Here is a 21714-nt window from a genome sequence, read left to right on the forward strand (position 1 = left end):
TTAGGAAACCACTGTTCTGTATTAGTTCAAACTATTTGTGGGTTTTAATCATCCACTATTTGTGCCTTAATCACCTACTGCTTGGGGATTTATCCACCTAATTAGAGGTTGCCTAGGAATCTCTATAAAAACTGTATACGTATCTTGTTTATTGGGTTGCCATTCTACTGATTATATGCTCAACTGTCTGGAATCCATATACAGTCAATATCCTCTGAAAGAACAACTAAGAGAATGTCACATTATCATTCTATATTCTATTTTGTTTTTCAGCAATGAGCTCATCAACAGGGAAGCTAACTGTCCAAGCATGTAAGTCTAGTTAGCTTATAAAAACGAGTTCAATTTCCACATCAAAAAGGACAATATCTTCTAGTATTAGCTCATAATTTCCCATCCATGTCACACATTTTCTTTGGAAGAGAGTAACAGATGGACAACAGATGGAAATACTTTTTTCTAACTCTGAGATTGATCTTTTTCATCATGTTCAAGAAAAACATTTTACATGGTGGGAATTTGGGGGCAATTTGAAGAAGTTATGTATTTCTGTCTTGGAATAAGTGGGCTTGCTTTTCTAATTTTTAAAAATGCTGTGAAATGGTCTTTCTGCTGAGAAATGAAATCACAAGAAAGCGATAAATGGGGAGGAAACAGACCTTATTGTCTGTGACTGTCTATAAAATTTGCTTAATACATTCATTTTCATGGCTGACAGCAGCTCCTGGGATCACTTCATATCACTGTGGTCTAAATTTTGAAAGATTTTATCAAAGTGGTGATGAATTCGAGCAAAGGTATTCATGCATTTGCCTCTGTCTTGCAAACACACTATGTATTTCTATTCATTCATTCATTTGTTCGTTCATTCAATGAGTATCTTTTCACATCTACCAAGTGCCAGAAAGTGAATACGACTACGAATAAGACTCAATCCCTCTCCTAAAATGAAGAGTTCAAAGATAGGGGAAGACATGAATAAATCAGGAAATGTTAAAATAGTGTGAAAAATGCTACAACAGAGAAAGTGCACAATGCAATTGACAGTCAATCACAGAGTCAGCTTAACCTGGTCGTGTAGGGTCAGAAAGTGATCCCTGAGACAGGAGAGAGAGAAGTCAAGTGACAAGTGGGATGAATGCCCTGGGCAGGGGCAGTAGTATGTAAAAATGTCTTCAGAAAAGCAAGAACATGGTCATTTCTTGTAACTGAAAAATGTCAGTGTAACTGGAACATAGAACGGGGGTTGGTGAACATGGGAAATGAGTATGATTAATAGTGATCAAGGACCAGAACTATGCTGAAACATTTTGACTTTATTTGGAGGGCAATGGGAAGTCACTAAAGGGTTTACACATATAAGAAAGATCACTAAGTTTTCAGTATGGAGACTAGATTAGAAGAGCAGGAAGTAGGGCAATGAACTAAAGCTGTTACCATCCTCCAGATGAGAAAAATGGTAGTCTAAACTAGAGTAATGGCAGAGTGGTGGAGATTTCTAAAATGACTGGCCACAATGCAGTGTAGTCAATATCAGTAAAATGAGGTTTTGGGGGTTTTTTTGATATACGATTAGTTGGAACAAGAATTGAATCTACCATATTTTCTTTATTAGCAACATGTTCAGAACAGGCTTAATTCTTAGGAACCCTAAGCAGCAAAGTAATCTATGATCTGATGCATATAATACAGTACATATTTATTCCCACCAATAGTGAATGGGATGTTTATGTGGAAATACGGAACTCTCCATCCTGATGAGTGAGAAACCGGTCATTATACATTAACCCATGCACACCTTAAGAACCAGTCATGCAGAAAATTATATGAGAGAAGGAGTTCCAACAAATGGGCAATTACTGGTCTGGGGAGTTCTTCTGGTGAAGGCGTCATGTCAAAGTAACACACTGGATCATCTGAAACTGGGAAGCAATAGTCTAAGTAGGATTTCCCAGGACATCTAGACAATGGATTCCGTATGTCCTCAGGACACATACTTTGTGATATGTCAACCCTTTGTAGTTTAACATAGTTTAGTAGGCACTATATATCCACATCTATAAATACAGGGATAAGCAAAACATCAACATATCAGGAAACACAGAGAATTGATATTGTACATGTTTATATAATGATAAATGTCAATACTACACTACAGTTCTCTATTAGGTACGCTGAACCAAAGACTATAGAGATATTTCTTATACCTTAATGATCTTATCTCTTACAGGTTGTGGTAAACGAGTTGTTCCATTAGTAGTCAACAGAATAATGTCTGGAGACATTGCGGCCAAGGCTGCCTGGCCTTGGCAAGCTTCCCTTCAACGTAATAACATACATCAGTGTGGGGCCACCTTGATCAGTAATACGTGGCTCATCACTGCAGCACACTGCTTTATGAAGTAAGTTATGGACTGTAAGTTGGCCTCCACTACTGTTAAAAAACTGAGTGTTATTATGCTCTGAGTAATAACCAATGCCCCCAAATATTATTGAGGTAAATGAGGAAATTTTCTTTCTGGTTCTTTTCTAATAGAATGTTATAGTTGCATACTTCTTTGCAAAATTAGTGGGGGTAGTAGTCATAATCCTAGCACTCATTGGTCATGACACAGGTTTTGGGGAGGGATGTTGGAGTACAGTTGACATAAATATTACATAGTTTCAGATGTATATTATGGCAATTCAGCTTCTCTATATGTTATGCTGTGCTCACCACAAGGGTAGCTGCCATCTGTCACCACACAACACTATTACAGCATCATTGACTATATTTCCCATGCCATGCCTTTTATTCCTGTGAGTTATTCATTCCATATTTTTCTCATCCCTCAATCCCCCTCCCCTCTGGCAACCACCAGTTTGTTCTCTGTATATATAGATCTGATTTTACTTGTTTATTCCTTTTTTTTTTTTTAGATTCCACATATGAGTGAAATAATATGGTATTTGTCTTTCTCAGTCTGAATTATTTATTATTAGCATAATACTTTCTAGGTCCATCCATTCTGTTGCAGATAGAATGATCTCATCCTTTGTCATGGCTTTGTAACATTTCTGTGTGTGTGTGTGTGTGTGTGTGTGTGTGTGCACTCATGCACATGTGTGTGCATACACCTCACATCTTCCTTATCTGTTTATCAGTAGATACTTAAGTTTCTTCCATATCTGGGCTATTGTAAATAATGCTGCAATAAGACATAGGGATGCATATAACATTTTTCTTTTGGTTTCTTTTTAAGTTTTTATTTAAATTACAGTTAGTTAATGTACAGTGTAATATTAGTTTCAACTGTATAAGTTAGTGTTTCAATACTTACATAACCCAGTGCTCATCATAACAACTGCACTCCTTAATCCCCATCCCCTATTTAACCCATCCCTCCATCCACCTCCCCTTTGGTAGCCATGAGTTTATTCTCTATAGGTAAGAGTCTGTTTCTTGGTTTGCCTCTCTCTCTTTGTTCCCCTATGCTCATTTGTTTTGTTTCTTAAATTCCACATATAAGTGAAATCACATGGTATTTGTCCTTCTCTGATTTACTTCACTTAGCATAATACCCTAGCTGCATCCATGTCATTGCAAATGGCTAAGATGTCATTCTTTTTTATGGCTGAGTAATATCTCATTGCATATATATATATATATATATATATATATATATATATATATATATATATCTTCTTTATCCATTCATCGGTTGATGGACATTTCCATAATTTGGCTATTGTAGATAATGCTGCTGTTAACATTAGGGTACATGTATCCCTTTGAATTAGTATTTTTGTATTCTTTGGGTAAATACCTAGTAGTGTGGTTGCTAGATTGTAGGGTAGTTCTTTTTTTTTTTTTTTTTTAAGATTTTATTTATTTATTTGACAAGAGAGAGACAGTCAGAGAGAGAGGGAACACAGGCAGGGGGAGTGGGAGAGGAAGAAGCAGTCTCCCAGTGGAGGAGCCTGTTGTGGGGCTCGATCCCAGGACTCTGGGATCACTCCCTGAGCCGAAGGCAGACCCTTAACGACTGAGCCACCCAGGCGCCCCTGTAGGGTAGTTCTATTCTCAAGTTTTTGAGGAGTCTCCATACTGTTTTCCAGAGTGGCCACACCAGTTTGCATTCCCATCAACAGTGTAAGGGGGCTTTCCCTTTCTCCACATCCTTGCCAACACCTGTTGTTTCTTGTGTTATTGATTTTAGGCATTCTGACAGGTTTGCAGTGATGTCTCATTGTAGTTTTGATTTGGAGTGCATATATCTTTTGGAATTAGTGTTTTTGTTTTCTTTGAATAAATACCCAGTAATGGGATTACTGTATCATATGGTAATTCTATTTTTAATTTTTTGAGGAACCTCCATATGGTTTTTCACAGTGGCTGTACCAATTTATATTCTCACCAACAGTACCCAAGTGTTTCTTTTTCCCCGCATCCTGGCCAATACCTGCTTCTTTTTAATTTTAGCCATTCTGATAGGTTTAAGGTGATAGGTTTAAGGTTTAAGGTTTTGATTTGCATTTCTCTGATGACCAGTGATGTTGAGCATTTTTCATGCGTCTGTTGGCCACCTGTATGTCTTCCTTGGAAAAATGTCTACTCAGGCCCTCTGTCCATTTTTCAATTGAAGCATTTGGGTTTTTTTGGTGTTGAGTTATATAAGTTCTTTTTATATTTTGAATATTAACCCCTTATCAGATATATCATTTGCAAATATATTTGCCCACTCAGTAGATTTCCTTTTTGTTTAGTTGATGATTTCCTTCACTTTGCAAAAGACCGCATATAGCCAAAGCAATCTTGAGAAAGAATAGGGCTGGATGAATCACAATCCCAGATTCAAGATATACTACAAAGTTGTAATCAAATATGATATTGGCACAAAAATAGACACATAGATCAATAGAGCAAAATAAAGTTCCCAGAAATAAACCCAGCATGGCCAATTAATCTACTACAAAGGAGGCAAGAATATACTATGGGAAAACACAGTCTCTTCAACAATGGTGTTGGGAAAACCAGACGGCTACATGCAAAAGAATGAAACTGGACCATCATCTTAGACCATACACAAAAATAAACTCAAAGTGGATTAAAGACCTAAATGTGAGACCTGAAACTATAAAATTCCTTGAAGAAAACATAGGCAGCAATATCTTTGACATAAGTTACAGAAACATTTTTCTAGACATGTCTCCTTGGGTAAGGGAAACAAAAGCAAAATTAAACTACACCAAAACTACACTACTATTTTGGGACTACACCAAAATAAAAAGCTTTTGCATGGTGAAGAAAACCATTAACAAAATAAAACAAAAGACAGCCCACCAAATGGGAGAAGATATTTGCAAATAAAATTCTGACTTATGATACCATAGTAAATTCTGCCTACCTGAGTCTAAATCTGTATAGAGACTTAGATTCTAAAGTTTGAAAGATATCAGAACCCAATAGGCTAATATGTTAGAACACAAGGAAATCCCTTATGCAGGTGCCTAGTTTGCATTGGATATCTCAAAACAATGGAAAGGTTACTATCTCCAAAGTTTGCCAATTTTGTGGTAGATGATTCTACTTTTGCAAATATCTTTATAACACTAAACACCAAATCTGCAACCTAATAACTCCCACACATTGGTATTTGTTCTTTCATCTGGAGCAGCAAGGATCAAATTTATTTCTTTCCTCATAGAATCATGGAGAGAACTAGTTCCTTATTTTCTCTTTTTCAGGCCAAACAATATAAAATGAGTGAGAATCTCCAAACCATATGTGAAAATAAATATCACTACTTAATTTCACAGCATCAGCTTCAGATGTCCTACAATCTTTGTTCTCTCAATGTTCTCGATTTTGTCAGTGTCTCCCTTAAAATATGCTTCCAAGAACTAAATACACTTCTCAAAATAGATCATATGACCAAAGACATAAGGACAAAATGGGAGGGCTTCTGAAAGCGTCAAACAATATAAATTGAATGCGATGGTAATAGGTCGCTTGGTAACTAAACAATTCTATCTAAAGGATCATGATTAAGAATTGCTATTAAAATGCTGAGGATGTTTTTTATGGCCCACCAAAGACCTTAATCCTGCACCCTGTCCTAGACAGTGTATTTTCTAGGCTTGGCAGATGATGTGGAAGTTAGAATCAACAAAGTAGCTGATGACAGATGCTGGAAAGGATAACCAATGTTTGGGTAAGAAAAACAGAAATTTCAAAAGGACTTTAATTATGTTAGAGTAATAAGCAAGAACTAAATGATTAATTTTAGCAGGTATAAATGTAAGGCTCTAAATGGGTCCAAAAAATCCAAGTATATCAGTACCGAAAGCATATTTGTGCTTTAACATGTGAAAATTGCTTAGAAATTTTTTGTCAGAAAATAACCCACTATGAGTCAGTTGTTCACAAAACTACATTGTGATTTAGATTGAATTAAAAGAAATGCAGATTCCAAAATAAAGTAGATATTAGACTCTTTGTTGGTCAAATCCTGACTGAGATAGTGAATTCTGTCCTGGACAGCACACTTAAAAGAAAACTTGACAAAATGAAATACTCTTAGAGTACAGAGTGTTAGATGATTAAAAAAAAAAAAAAGGTGCTAGTATAAACATACAGCCTTGCCATTCAAAGCCTATGTCTGAGATGCTTTCCTGTGGAAGAGAATTAGGGAATCAAGGAAGAACTTGTCAACAGTCAGAGCTGCCCAAACATGCAAGGGATTCTAAGGTGAAGAAAGAGACTCTAAGGAAAGGAGAGGTCCCCACCTGCAGAAGAGTTCAAGAGAAGACAATTGCTACTTGAGAGTATGTTCTTGCAACAGCAACTATCACCATTTATTTAGCTCCGGTATGCTACGATCTTTTGGTTAGATGCTTAAGATTTGTTTTATATAATTCTTACACTCGCCTCATTAAGTAAACCCTGCTTGATAAGCCCTTTTACACTGAGGGAAAATAAGAAAAGTTAAGTTGGGGTGCCTGGGTGGCTCAGTCAATTAAGCGTCCGACTCTTGATTTGGGCTCAGGTCATGATCTCAGGGTTGTGAGATTAAGACCTGGCATCAGGCTCCATGCCCAGCACTTAACATCCTCTCTCCCTCTCTCCCTGTGCCCCTCTCCCTGCTCACGCACATCTTCTCTCTCTCTCTCAAATAAATAAGTTTTAAAAAAAAGAAAAAAGAAGAAGAAGAAAAGAAAAGTTAAGTAACTTGCCCAAGGTCACAATGTTAGGGGATGGTGGAACTGAACAGAAGCCTATATGCCTCATGCAAAGTCCCATCTTTCAAGCACTGGATCAGCGAGAGGACCAAATGACTTTTTATGGCCTTCCCTACTCTGAGATTATTTGATATCATTGCAGTGTTATATGAAATGAACACTTTAAGAACTCTTTTCATGTGATTGATTTTCAAGCTAATAATCAACAAAATTCCCAGATCCTTTTTATAGAGATGGTTTCCAGACCAGGAGTCACACTTTGATTTTTTACATTTTAGTTGGGGATCTAAATTACTAATTTATACTTATCACCATTAAGTTGCATCTTTTTTAAATTTGGGCCTAGATTAAAATTTTAGAAAGTTTGTCTGTAATCTTTATTTAGTATCTCTCATGTCAGGTGTTTCTTTCGGGTTTGTTATCTACGAATATAACAAGGACAAGCTGTATTAAATAGTATGAGGGCATTGTTTGAAAGCTCTAGAACGATCGCTTCCATTTAAATAAATACAATTCAAGGTCTGTCCTTTGCATTTCCAAGTTCAAAATACTTGATTTATGTTAAGTTTATCTAGGCATGATTAAGTTGAAGGAGAAAATTTTCATCAATAAACCTCACAAAAGACTGATTTATAAACAAAAATGTCAATATATTTATACTATATGAACAATTGTGTTCACAAACCAATTTTTTTTTTTTTAAGAGAGAAAGGGAGCATGAGCAGGGAGGGGCAAAGGGAGAAGGAAAGATAGAATTTTAAGCAGGCTTCATGCTCAGTGCAGAGCCCAACATGGGGCTCAGTCTCACAAGCCTGAGATCATGACCTGAGCCCAAATCAAGAGTCAGACACTAAACTGACTGAGCCAACTAGGAGCCCCCACAAACCAATTTTTATTTAGTTTTTCTCAATAGAGTATTTTTGCACATCAAAATTGTGTATAAAAACACAATTTAAATTTTAAATTTTAAGTTGCCTTGGAGAAAAAAATAATAATCCCAACACAATTACAGCTGTCAAATTGGACTTAAGCCCCATGATAAGTTTATATGCTTCTTTCTATGACTAAAGCTACCTATTAAGAAATAATTAGGTTGAGAAACAAGTATCTGTATGGGCAGTATCTGTCTCTGCTTATCCCTCATGGATGATGTTAGTTCAATTACTTAGTTAAGAACACTAATCTTGCTACTAATAAATAGATTTTGATGGGAAACCAATAAAGAGAAGAGCAGAGAGAGGCAAGCAGACATGATACTAGGCAAATAGTTTAACCCATCTAGACTTTATTTTCCTTAAGTATAAAAAAGAGTTTTATTAGATGATCTTTTATTACTACATGACCTTTCCAATCTCTATACGTACCATAATCCACCAGTTGCTCAAGCCCGCAAGCTAGAAATCACCCACACTTGGTCATCTTTCACAAGAGTTCTGACAACTTTTACCTTTTAATTCTTGCCCTCCAACAATCTATTCTCCAGAAAGAACCTACATGATTTTTTTAAATGTACATAAGACTACATTACTCATGACTTAAAATCGTCCAAGGAATTCCCATATCACTTGAATAAAATCTAAACTCTTTATTCATGACCTATTTGACACTCCAAAATCTGGTTCCTGCCTACCTCACCAGCCTCATGCCCCACGTTCTTCCCTTGTGTCTCGAACTGTAGCCTGTCTGGTGTAAGGCCTTGGGAAGTTGGTCTGGAAACGTATCTCCCTGTCTTCTCACAGCTGGCTTCTCATCAACTATGTCTCAGTCTAAACATCATATTCTCAAAAGAGAATTATCTATGCACCCACGCTGTACTGTATTCAATTGCTCTATTTTATTTTATTCATAACCATTACTACTGCTTGGATTTCTTTGTTAATTTGTTTTGCTCTTTTTCCTTCACTGGAATTGAATACAGCCACCAGCAGGCACCTTTTCTGTCTGGTTCACCACTTTAACCCCAACACTTCAAAAAAGGCTCACCGTATAGAATTTTGATAAATATTTGTTGAAGAGATAAATGAATGATAGTTTATATGCTTTCCAGTTTTAGAATTCAATAGTTTTTTTTTGGATTTCAGCTCTAAAATACCATTTGTACACAGTTTATCTTTCAAAAAAGCAATAGAGTATAGTTAAAGGTCAAAGAAAACTATCATTACAACCAAATATTTTTAAGATGGAGTTTTTTATTAGACTTTATGCAATTATTATAGTGCAGTTTATATATTCTGTTCATTTCTAACCTTTTCCAGTAATGCAAATCCACGTCAATGGACTGTTAGCTTTGGGACAACAATCAACCCTCCATTAATGAAAAGAAATGTGAGAAGAATTATTGTCCATGAAAGATACCGCTCCCCGGCAAGAGAGTACGACATTGCTGTCGTGCAGTTCTCTCCCAGGATCACCTTTACTGATGACATTCGCCGGGTTTGTCTGCCAGAAGCCTCTGCAGCCTTCCAACCAAATTCCACGGCCTATATCACAGGATTTGGAGCACTCTTCTATGGCGGTAGGTATCTCGAAAAAGACCACAGAGCACTGTGTCCAATTTAGGACAGTGTGACTTCATCTCCATCGATATTATCCTGCCAGCCATTTCCACACAGCTTGGTTAGATTAGTTAGGGCTCTTATTTTATAAGTGACAGAAATTCAACTCTTAATAAAGCAAAAATAATAATAAAATAGCAAATTTGGCCCTTGTAATTTAGAAGTCAAGAGAGATGAGAGGAGTCTGGTTTCTGACAGAGCCGGATTCAGGAGTATGAAGTATGATGTCATTGGATTCTGAATCTCTGAATCTTCCCATTTCTGGCTCTGTTTTCCCTGAGGTTGCCTTCCTATGGAGGGATTCTAGCTCCATGTAGTGTCAAAGGTGGCCAACAACATCAGGGTTTACGTTATCTTCCCTACTAGCTGCGGAGGGAAGAATATGTCCTCTTTGCCAGAATCTACATTATTCCCTGCAAAGGTCTTTGTTGGCCCTGCTTGTGTCCAGAGGTACTTGGATTGACTGGCTAACTCAAACACTCACTCCTGTGCCTGTATGTGTGATAGGCTGGCTGGTCAGAATCACATGGAATAAGGGAGAGGCAGTTCCAAGAGGGTGGGCTTCAAGGAAGACATAAGAGAAGCGAATGTTACCTAGAGTCTATTGCTACGTGCTGTTCTGGATGCAATGCCTAGTGTTTATCAGGTGTCTTGTCATCCTGATGCCCACCTTCACTCCAAGCTTCCCTCACTTTATGCCCCATCTTTGTAAACCTCCCTCGACCCTTTTCATCTCCTCCTCCCCTTGGTTTGCTCCACTACTCATTTTCACCTTCCTCAGTCACTTTACAGGTTTTCTCATTGTTCAGCTACAATGTCCAGTTGCAGCAAAATCTGCTTCGAAACTAGAGGTTAATTTAAAAGGGGTCAGGAATAAGAATACTGTGCAGAGACATTCTGATAACAAAACTTCCACGGTCCTCTCTAAAATGATTTAACTTGATATACTAACTTAAACTTTTTTTTTTTAGATTTTTATTTATTTATTTGACAGAGAGAGAGACAGCCAGCAAGAGAGGGAACACAAGCAGGGGGAGTGGGAGAGGAAGAAGCAGGCTCCCAGCGAAGGAGCCTGATGTGGGGCTCGATCCCAGAACTCCGGGATCACACCCTGGGCAGAAGGCAGATGCTTAATGACTGAGCCACCCAGGCACCTCAGCCACCCAGGCGCCCCCTAATTTAAACTTTTTAATAATAAATAAATAAAAATGATTTTGTTTTTGAGTGTTTTTTGGGCATACTTAGATACACTCTGGATCACAAAATCTGGTCTAGGTACATACATATAACAGCAAGAGAGTTTGCTTAACTCTGGGAAATGTTTTTCTTCCTAGTATAGATATTTATAAAATGTGATAAGGATAATAATTATCATTTAAATGTGCCAGATTTTAAAGGGAAATTTATTCTCCAGAACCTGCTTACATTAACCTCATTCTGTATTGACAATTTCAGTATGAAATAGATTAGAATAGAAAAAAAGTCCATTCACTTCATTCTAGCTAAGGATGTTGATTGTAAACACTAAAATGACTTTGTTTTCTCTAAAGGAGAATCCCAAAATAATCTTCGAGAAGCCAAACTGAAAATCATAAGTGATGATGTGTGCAAGCAACCACATGTATATGGCCATGATATAAAATCTGGAATGTTTTGTGCTGGATATCTGGAAGGAATATATGATGCCTGCAGGGTAGGTAGAGAGAGATTACTTTAATATCATTAACTCAAAACATTTTTATCTCTTTCAAGAAATATTCTATGTTCTTTATGTTAGTACCAATACAAATACCTTGTCAGTTCAATAATTTCTAAATGCAGATAACACCACACAAACATTTTTAGGTGTTTTATTAAGCAAAATGTTGCAAACAGAGTTTCTTTGATGCTATCAAACAAACTAACCAACAAAATTAAATTTTCTTAATACCAGAAGTCCAAAGGTTCATAAGGCAGAGTCCCTTTTCTTAAAGCACTCTCATCTAGAAACGAAATAATCATGAGCAATGAACTATGATGAGATTGTTTAAATGATATAAGGGATAACAAATATTTTTATTGTGAAGGGAGCATTTTTGCAGCAAGTATCAGAGTGATCATACTGAAGGATATGTGACCTAAAGGATAAATGGCCCTTACCCAATTATAGAATAAGAGTATTATTTTTCTATATATAATAAGAACATAGCAAAAATTATGAATGTGTGAAATTATATTTCGTATTTGAGGGAATCCCAAGTAATCTGTTGGGTCTCAGCACAAGGGGGCTGAGAGGCTGTAAGGCTCAGTGAAAGGGTGGATTAGGTCATGTTGGGACTACCGGATGCCCTTTCCAGTGCCTTCCTCTGCTATCCAATAGCTATCCTGCATGTATGTTTTCTGACAAAGGTAGAAAGTATATTTCTTCCTAGAGGTACTTGCTTTATAACATGAAATTCTTGAAAACTCCAAGGAGGTGACACTACATGGTGAAATAGAAAAACTGTTTTGATATTGGTGGCAGAGAACTCTGCCCAGAGTCCCACAAATTATACATGTAAACCTCTGTCAGAAAAGGAGCAGAGAGTTTTGTAGCATGTAGGCTGGGTAAAAGCGGAATCTGATGCATATCCAGCCTCAGTTGCTGAGAATGTGGAGGGAGGCAGCTAGAATTCAGAGAATGCACAGAGAGGTCCAAGCGAAGATGGACAAGGGGGAGGTGGTGACCGGAGTCCATTTGTGGACAGCGTATGGGAATCTAGGCAAATGGTGAGTTTAGTGATATGCCTCAGGAAGGAGGTGGTCATAAAGAGATTTCACTGACTTGGGGAGCAGAGGTAAGATTCCTGCTTGATGACTATGCAAGTGAGTGGTAAAACCAAGCTCCGGCCATAGAAAACTTGGGGAAAGTATCAAGAAAGTGACTCAGGGACAGGGTCCAACACAGGAAGACAGTGATTATAACTGAGGCTTCACGGTGAGGGGTTTAGTCTGTCCAATAAAACTGAGGTCCAAGCACCCTGCTTGAAGTCAGAAAAAAACCAACACGAGCTAGGTTTCCATGTTGTGAACTTGAAATTTGCCGGTAGACCTTAGTCATCTTAAAACACACACACACACACACACACACACACACAGTAACTATGTGAAGTGATAGATGTGTTAATTAACCTGATTGTGGTAATCATTTCACAAAGCACATGTATGTTAAATTTCATGTTGTATACTTTAAATATATACAATTTTATTTGTCAATTATATGTCTATAAAGCTGAGAAATTAAAATGTGGAAATTAAAATTTAAGGTTTTTATAACTTTTGAAATCCATGTTTGAATTAATTATTCTATAATTGGTAATCAATACATATACTATCTAATAATAAAATATGTGGTTTGTCAGAATATTTTAAGTAATAAGCTTAATATTTAGCTAATTTTCTTTCTTTTATTTTCAGGGTGATTCTGGGGGACCTTTAGTTGTAAAGGATCTTAAAGATACCTGGTATCTCATTGGAATTGTGAGCTGGGGAGATAACTGTGGTCAAAAGAACAAACCTGGAGTCTACACAAAAGTGGCTTATTACCGAAACTGGATCACTTCAAAAACAGGCCTCTAATTCACTATAAAAGTTAAATATTGAGAGCTGTAAGTAGGCTATGTGTATGAGAATTTAAATAGTCAGTGAATGTAATACAATGAGGTGAGGTTAAATGACATTATTTATTTTAGAATCACTTCAATTAAGCAATAACCCATAGCCAATTTATAAGGAATTTAAATCCTTATAAATTTGTAAAGTAGTGGGTCAGTTTAGCCTGGAAGGGAGAATACAGCAGAGACACTCAGTTCTATACATCATGCAAGCTGGAGTATAAAAGAGATGTAATGCAAATTTTTGAAAATAATCCATGATTTTTAGAATGTCTTTATCAAGAAGGTCCCCTTAAATGAGAAAGTTTTTAATCTCTTAAAGAGTTCAGGAAAACCTTATACAATTTTTTTATCATTTCTCCTGAGCTCACAAATACTTTTTTAAAATTTTTCCTTATTATTCCAAGTTTTCCAAAGAGATTTTTCACCATAATACATTTTCTACTTATAAACCCTTTGGAAGGATCCTTGAGGAAAAAAAAAAAAGTTGTATCTAGGAAACAAAGTATAGTGATAAATCAAGCCAGAGATCTTCTAACCTTTCTCTATTGTGAAACCTCCCTAATATTTTCGTAATTTTTTTTTAACACGAACACATAAAGAGAAATACTGATTTATATATCCAGAGAAATCCTGATTAATAAATGAGCATACATAATAATTAGCTAATCAAAAATGTATCTTTGGTACAAAAACTGGGGGGAAGGTGATGGTAACTTCATGAGTCACTACAAAACAATGGCACAAAAATTTGACATTTCACAGATGCATTTACATATTTGAACCACCAGGGGGTGGCTCTGTACATTACTGTAAGGTTAAATGCCTTGAAAAAAAAAATTGAGAATTTGCTAATATGTTGAATAATCAATGAGCTTTGTCTTTCTACATAGAAAGAAACATTCATACTTTTGAATTGCTGCAGCCAATTATCTCTTAAGGCTTGCGGCAGTAGTCGAACTATTCCAACAACGAAACACTAGTTTTAAAAAATTTTAATAAATATAAACTTTAAGGACCTACCAGATGAACACATGAACAAAGTGATCTGAAAAACCAAATGTACCCCCAAAGTAAAGTGTCTCATGAAGACATTAGGAGAGTTAGGCTTGTGTATTCCATGATACAATTAAATGAAGGCTTTGTGGAAACAGTTACTCTGTAACAATGTCGGCTAAACATCAGGTTTATGGGCAAGGCATCATTTATTCATATACTCCAAAAATAAGCCAAACCATTGAAAAATTGAATTACTTTATACTAATGTCTCCCCATGGGTTATTGATAAGGCATGAAAATAATCCTACAATAATCTAAAAGACACTAACAATTTATTCACACACACACACAAACACACACACACACACACACACACACACACACACACACACACAAATCCATAACCTAGACTCGCAGAATTTGAAAGCTTAGGAAAGACTGTAAGTCATGCAGGCCAACACCTATGGTTCAGACAGCTGAAGCCAGGAAATGTAAATGACTTGGTGAACCTATAGGTAGTTTGTATCCCCAGTGGGCCTAGAGCCCAGGTACCAATTTCACATGCCCTTTCCCTTACAAAGTCCCTTTCTGATCACCTATATTTATTAAATAATCAGATCTATAAGAATTTCAGTGACTTCTATTGAATCTATTTTAAATTAGAAAATTCTTAAAAATTTTAAATGATATGATTCACTTGGGCAGCTGGCTGCCAATTCTCTGAACTCATTTCAAGATAAAGTTGCTTCTTCACATATAAAAATATATATAGCCTTACAAATTAGTTGATATTGTGGTGGTAAGATATAAATCTGACTTTTAATGTTAAGATTCAAGAAATGATCCTAGAGTTATAAACTTTGTATTGCTAAACTGTTCTGTGCACCATTTCATTCTGGTTCACATATAAGCAAGTACTGATATATCATTTTAAATCTAATAATAAAGTTAATGATTAGAGCATTCTACAAATAATATCACTGAATCTGTGTTAGGCCAAATCTTAGCATGAATCTTACAACCGCTGTTAAGAATTTCATTTCTTTTAAATAACTAGTTTGGGTCATTTTGATTATTGTGATAACCAAAAATATCTCCACACATTGACAAATGTCCCCTGTTGAGAACTATTGTTCTGAAAGCGTTTGATCATTTTTAGAAATGCAAGAGATGGGGCACCTGGGTGGCTCAGTTGGTTGAATGTCCGACTCTTGGTCTGCTTGAGATTCTCTCTCTCTCTCCCCTCCCCCCCATTCTCTTCCTCTCTCTAAAATAAATGAATAAATAAAATCTCGGGAAAAAAAGACAAGCAAGAGATGCCTCAAAATTATGAAACTGAGTATTCAAAAATTACGGTCTCCTGATCAAACTGAACATTCACTATCATGTTTCTAAAAGAAGTAGCAGAATAAGACAGTGGCTATTTCAAATACAGACTGATCTCCCTATAAATGTGCTTGAAGGATTTCTCTCATACCCTTCCCTAAACTAGGTAGAGTATATTCATGGATTGCCATTAACCATTACCATGACGATAGGCTTTTATAAATACACCCTCTAGTAGAGTTTCTCTATCTTGACCACAATCTACAGTAGAAAATATATTTCACAGACAGCTCCATAAAAACATAACAAAATACATACATATTAAAATATTAAAAACTGAAGCAGAAGTTTCATAAAACAATACTTACCCTACTGAGTGCAATAATACCCAATATCTTCTATTCTACTTCAGTTTTTTATAATGCTTGCCCCAGCAAGTAAATTAATTTCAAAACCTAGTGGGCCATGACCTGCTGTGCCTATAGAACATTCTAGAATACTAACTCACAGTTATGAACACCATATTGTTATTATCTCACCTATTCCTACTGCTCTCTCCACCTTCAGCCTCTCACCACTCTATGCATACAGCAAATTGCAGCTCAGTTATGACGCTATTCAATAACATTGCTCCCACACATTCAAATCTTCACCGGTTGACCCTTAGCCTGACAATAGTCTAAATCCATGTAACCATACCTTTTAGTCCCTGTACAATCTGCCAACAGCCAACAGACTTTTTGTTTTGCTTGTGCTCAGTGTTCCTGTTAACACTGAATGTTACACTCATTCCCTGAATACATTCTCTCCTCTGGTCATGCAATATTCTCTTCACTCTACAAGATCTAGTCCAAATATCGCCTCAACCAAGAATACTTCTTTTGTCCCAGATAAATTTGCTCTCCATTCAAAACCCTTCTGAATTTCTTTGTTCCTCCTCTATACCATTTCTCATACTTTGCATTATAGTTTTAAAGTACATGTATTATCTCTAAAATATACTTTAAGTTCCGTAAGGCTAAACACTGCTTTACTCATTTTTGTATTGCCCACAGTATTATAATATTCTGTATATATTATGCTTAGTGAAAGAATAAATTCACAGAAGCAAATTATGATTCCTATGAAGGTAAGACACCCCAGTTCTCAGTTATTAACTGCTTCCCCCATGTCACTTTCCTTTCCAACCTGTGCTCATCCTCCTTTGCATAGTCCTGAATGCTCCTGAAGACCTCCTGCTCCCCACCCGCACCAGAAGCAATCAACATACAGTAAAGTGTGCATGATAGTGGCCTTATAGGAGGCCCTCTAACTCGAAAACTGTTCCCCATATTTCCTTAAATGAGCACATCCCAAACCCATAGGGATATTTGGAAATGAGGTTAAAAATCTCTCTTTCCCTTTCATCATTTTTATTTGATCCACTAGGATTGTCCTTTCTTCCTTTTTCTCTCATGGACCTCACAAATCTGAATACTTCCAAGTGGCCATGTTAGATGACTATATTCTACTGACGAGACCCTTTTCCGTTGAATTTGCCTAATAGGAGACAATGGAGATAAAACTAAAACTCATATGCAGTACCCCTACTTTTTAAAAGTTCACAGAAATAAAGGAATTTGAATTTCAAAAAAGATGATATTTGACTTATTGATTTTAGTTATCTATATAAGACTGTTCTTTTCATTTCCATTAGTAATCAAGATTTAACTGATTAACTCTTTAAAACTGTTTTTGCTGTTTTCCAAGTTCAGGAGACTCCTTCCATACCAGAAGTCACTAAATTAAATACAGGGCAAGAACCCAAACAACAGTTCCTCAGATTACAGTAATCTGTCCTTAGCCTTAAAATAGGTGTTATTTGTTTAGACATAGTAGATGATGTTATGAGGTCTGTAGTCACTGACAATCCCCGCGTCACCTGTTGAATATTTTGCTTGGGCTGTAACAATCACTTAGGGTAATACTGTGGTACAGAAAAAGCACAAGGTTGAGCACCTCCCTTACTGTTTTGTGGTCGCTGCCCTCATAGACTGGACTACATCTGAACTCTGGGTCTCCCAGGGCCATCTCAGAAGGTTCTGGCATTCAGTTATGCACTATCATCCACTATCATCTGTAGAAATTCTCCTGCTCTCCTTTGAAGGATCGTCTGTGTTAGTTGGAACCTGATAGCTACAGGACTTCAAAATTCTCAAAATCCTCTGTCTACTTCAGCAAAAGCAACGCACTCAAGGAAACAGCAGCAGTAACCATGGGTGGCAGAGGCCACAGAAGTCTAGACACATGGCTCCATGACACTGGTTCCCCTCAAAGGAATATTATGCTTAATGTTGAAGAAATAATATTTCTTCAAGGTATTTGATCCTTGTGGGAATGCTTTCCTGAAGAACTGCATATAAATGGAGACTGCTGAGAAAAGATAATTCCAGTTTCAGTGATAAAAGCCAGGGTTAGTTTATGGGAGGAGATTGGAGGAATCCCTGTCATTATCTATAGATAGTACACAGTTAGCTCTGGGGTTCCAGACAAACCTCCCTCCCGCAGAAAAGGTTTGTTTTACTTTGTTAAAGTGGTGAAGGCATTAAAATATGAAATGAATCACTGGGAAACTTAAATGTTTGTTACTAACCTTGAAGATTCCCACATACAAAACCATTGTATTGATTATCTTGCGGGGATCATGTCTAGATGGAGAGAGCATTCACGGTTCCTCTCAGTGCTCTTTTTGAAACTATACTAAAGGTGATAACAGTCTGGCTCCATCACATACACACAGTGGGGGTCTAGCACAAGCCTATGGCTGAGCCTCCAACTCTCAAAGCTCCTCCTGCTTTCCCGGCAGTCTGGGTGGGCATCAAGGAGCCTCTTCTAGGTCATGAGTTCTGCCCACAGCTCAACACAGCTCTGTCTCCTCTCTCCCACTGTGTCTGAGGCAATGAATACTACCCCTAGTGCAAAAGCACAAACGTTACTCCTGGCTTTTCATGAAAACCTCTCTAAAGGGGCGCCTGGGTTGCTCAGTTGGTTAAGTGTCTGCCTTCAGCTCAGGTCATGATGTCACGGTCCCGGGATTGAGCCCCGAGTTGTGCTCTCTACTCAGTAGGGAGCCTGCTTCTCCCTCTCCCTCTGCTGCTCCTCCTGCTCGTGCTCTCCCTCTCACTCTCTATTTCAAATAAATAAATAAAATCTTAAAAAAAAAAAAAAAGGAAGAAGAAGAAAAGAAAACCACTCTAAAAATAGCCTTGCCCTCACATTACCTTTCACTGGGACATTTTTAAAAAGAACTTAACATGCTCTGATTACACCATCTGCTACGTCTCCTATTTGATCCAAAGTCCTTATTTCCTTTACATTAGGTATCTCTGAAAAGATCAGATCAACAGATTTGAGCATAGGACAAAAAATACACAGACACAAAAACAGAGACTGGATTCTAAAGTGAACTGGATAGCTTCTCCCTGGTCCTTAACTATGGACTATTTCTAATCCTAGACAACTATCATAGTATTAAAAGTATTAATCATAGTATTAAATGTTCAGGAGCCTTGGAAAACAAATCAGGATGAATCAGTGGAAATGAACCAGTATTACTGAAAACAAAAACAAAAACAAAAAAGAAATCAAGTACGTGCTCTTCCGACAGGTGAGAATTGTTATCTTTGCGTCAGAAGGATGTTATGCTGCACGTTCATGGTTCCAAATGGCCTCAAGCCCTGTTAAGTACCTCTCAATAGCCCTGTATTTCATAGTTCAGTGGAAGAGTGAGACACCAATACAAAATCTGGCCATGATACTCATTTGAATCAACTGGACAATTGAATAGAGGTTCTAATACTCTTTTAAGTATTTGTAAAAGATCACACTACCAGATCACACATTTGCTAAATGGTGGATAGTGTGACACAGAAGTAAACAATATGATGTTCAGTGAGATGTATTTGAATCCCAGTCCCACAACCTACCAGCTGACTGATGATGGATCTGTTATGTGAACTTCATGATGGTTACTTTTATATGTCATCTTCACTGGGCCCTCGTACTTAGTTAGATATGTGGTCAAACATCATTTTGGCTGTTTCTGTGAGGTTGTTTTGGATGATGTTAACATTTTTTCCAGGTTTAAGATATAACTGACAAATAAAAGTATATATATTTAAAGCACAGAACATAATAATTTGATAATACACATACATTGTGAAATGATTAGCACATTCATTTAATTAATATATCCCCCATCTCACAGTTTTGTTTTTGTTTTTTGTTTTTTGTGGTTTTTTTGTAGTGAGAACACTTAAGATTTGTTGTTAAGAAAATTTCAAGTATACAATACAGTATTATTAGGTTATCAGGGGCTTAATGGGGGGATGTTGGTTAAAGGGTACAAACTTTCAGTTATAGGATAAATAGGTTCCAGGATCTAGGGTACAACATGGTGACAATTCATAATACTGGATTGTATACTTGAAAGTTGCTTTAAGAGTAGAGCTTTAATGTTCTCAGAACAATAGCAACAGCAATAAAATGGTGATCGAGGTGAAGGACAACATTTTGCAATATGTACGTGCATCACGTCATCACATTACACACGTTAAACTTACCCAACATCATGTGTCAATTATATCTCAATCAAGTTAGAGGAAAACCAGTAGATATCCTTGAACTTAGCCCTAATTACCTATAAAAATAAATGGGAAAATTAACCTGTTCAAAATAACAACAAATCCAACAAAACTAAATCAAGAAATTGACTTGTTTGACAAAACCAGGGCTAAGGCAGAAAAAAATCCAAGTTCAATGAAAGATCTATATGACTAAAGATCTAGTAGGACATGTTAGAAGTAAAACTAAAAAACAAGAGTCTTCGAATCCCAACCCCAAAGTGAAAATCATGAGGGCAAACACTCTAAATTACAAGTATTTGATTTGCAATTTATATAGACGACCTTATGTAGCTTTTTCTAGAAAAGACAAACCCAGGGGTTTATTTATTTGAATAAGGTTAATAATTCCTCAGAACTAGATTGGTGTACTTCTTAATGTTTTATCAAGATTTCAATGAACCAAGATAATGTCAGCATTATAAAATTCTCTGAAAAGCCTTCAGCATGTTCTCTACAGGCAAGGGAAAGGTTAAGACAGCACAGAAAAGAACTGTTTCCTGAAACATTAGCAGTCCAGATGCTTTTAGGAAAAAAAAAAAGAAAAGGTTTATATGTTTTCATTTCTTCCACAGTTATTTCCTGTCCAAGTCTCCTAGTTCTTGAATCAATTCAATAACTATCATTTTTTTTCAGAAATCTATTTTCTTTTTTTTTTTTTAAGATTTTATTTATTCATTTGACAGAGACAGCCAGCAAGAGAGGGAACACAGCAGGGGGAGTGGGAGAGGAAGAAGCAGGCTCCCAGTGCAGGAGCCTGATGTGGGGCTCGATCCCATAACGCTGGGATCACGCCCTGAGCCGAAGGCAGACGCTTAACAACTGCACCACCCAGGCGCCCCCAGAAATCTATTTTCTGAACACTATTTTTATTATAGCTTCACAATTATCATTTCTTATCTCTTCTACATCTGTTATTATATTGTTCTCAACTTTTTAATTGTTGTATGTTTGTGTATTTTTTTATCAATACAAATTACCCTCTTTACCCTGGATAATGTTGTTGCTTAATACCCTCTCTGCATGTTTGCTTGCTTTGTTCTTTTTCTTCTCCTTAACTTTCTTCTTGATTTAGTTGTGTGTCCGATAATGTATAGGTTTCTGACAACTGGATTTTCCTTTTTTTTTAAGATTTTATTTATTTATTTGTCAGAGACTGAGGTAGGGGGGATGGCATACAAGCAGGGAGAGCAGCAGGCAGAGGGAGCAGACTCCTTGCTGAGCAAGAAGACCTATATGGGACTCGATCCCAGAACACTGGGGTCATTACCTGAGCCGAAGGCAGACACTTAACTGACTGAGCCGCTGGATTTTCCCTTT

The 21714-nt window shown here is 36.8% G+C and overlaps 1 protein-coding gene and 1 long non-coding RNA gene across 3 annotated transcripts in view; one reads left to right on the top strand and one right to left on the bottom strand.

Annotated features, from left to right (window-relative positions):
• The window catches only part of TMPRSS11A (transmembrane serine protease 11A), a 49151-nt gene extending 35778 nt beyond the window's left edge, over window positions 1-13373 (top strand). The window contains exons 7-11 of the mRNA XM_087863916.1: window positions 274-312; window positions 2231-2402; window positions 9477-9736; window positions 11327-11469; window positions 13212-13373. Of these exons, the coding sequence (XP_087720042.1) occupies window positions 274-312; window positions 2231-2402; window positions 9477-9736; window positions 11327-11469; window positions 13212-13373 (776 nt within the window). The remainder of the gene's footprint in view (window positions 1-273; window positions 313-2230; window positions 2403-9476; window positions 9737-11326; window positions 11470-13211) is intronic.
• LOC148109557 (uncharacterized) overlaps window positions 1-21714 on the bottom strand; it is a 296308-nt gene that overhangs the window by 106565 nt on the left and 168029 nt on the right. The gene's annotated exons all lie outside the window — the stretch shown is intronic.

The sequence above is a fragment of the Ursus americanus genome, chromosome 8 (genome assembly GCF_024610735.1).
Source record: "Ursus americanus isolate L20-20 chromosome 8, mUrsAme1.1.p, whole genome shotgun sequence".
Lineage (NCBI taxonomy): Eukaryota > Metazoa > Chordata > Mammalia > Carnivora > Ursidae > Ursus > Ursus americanus.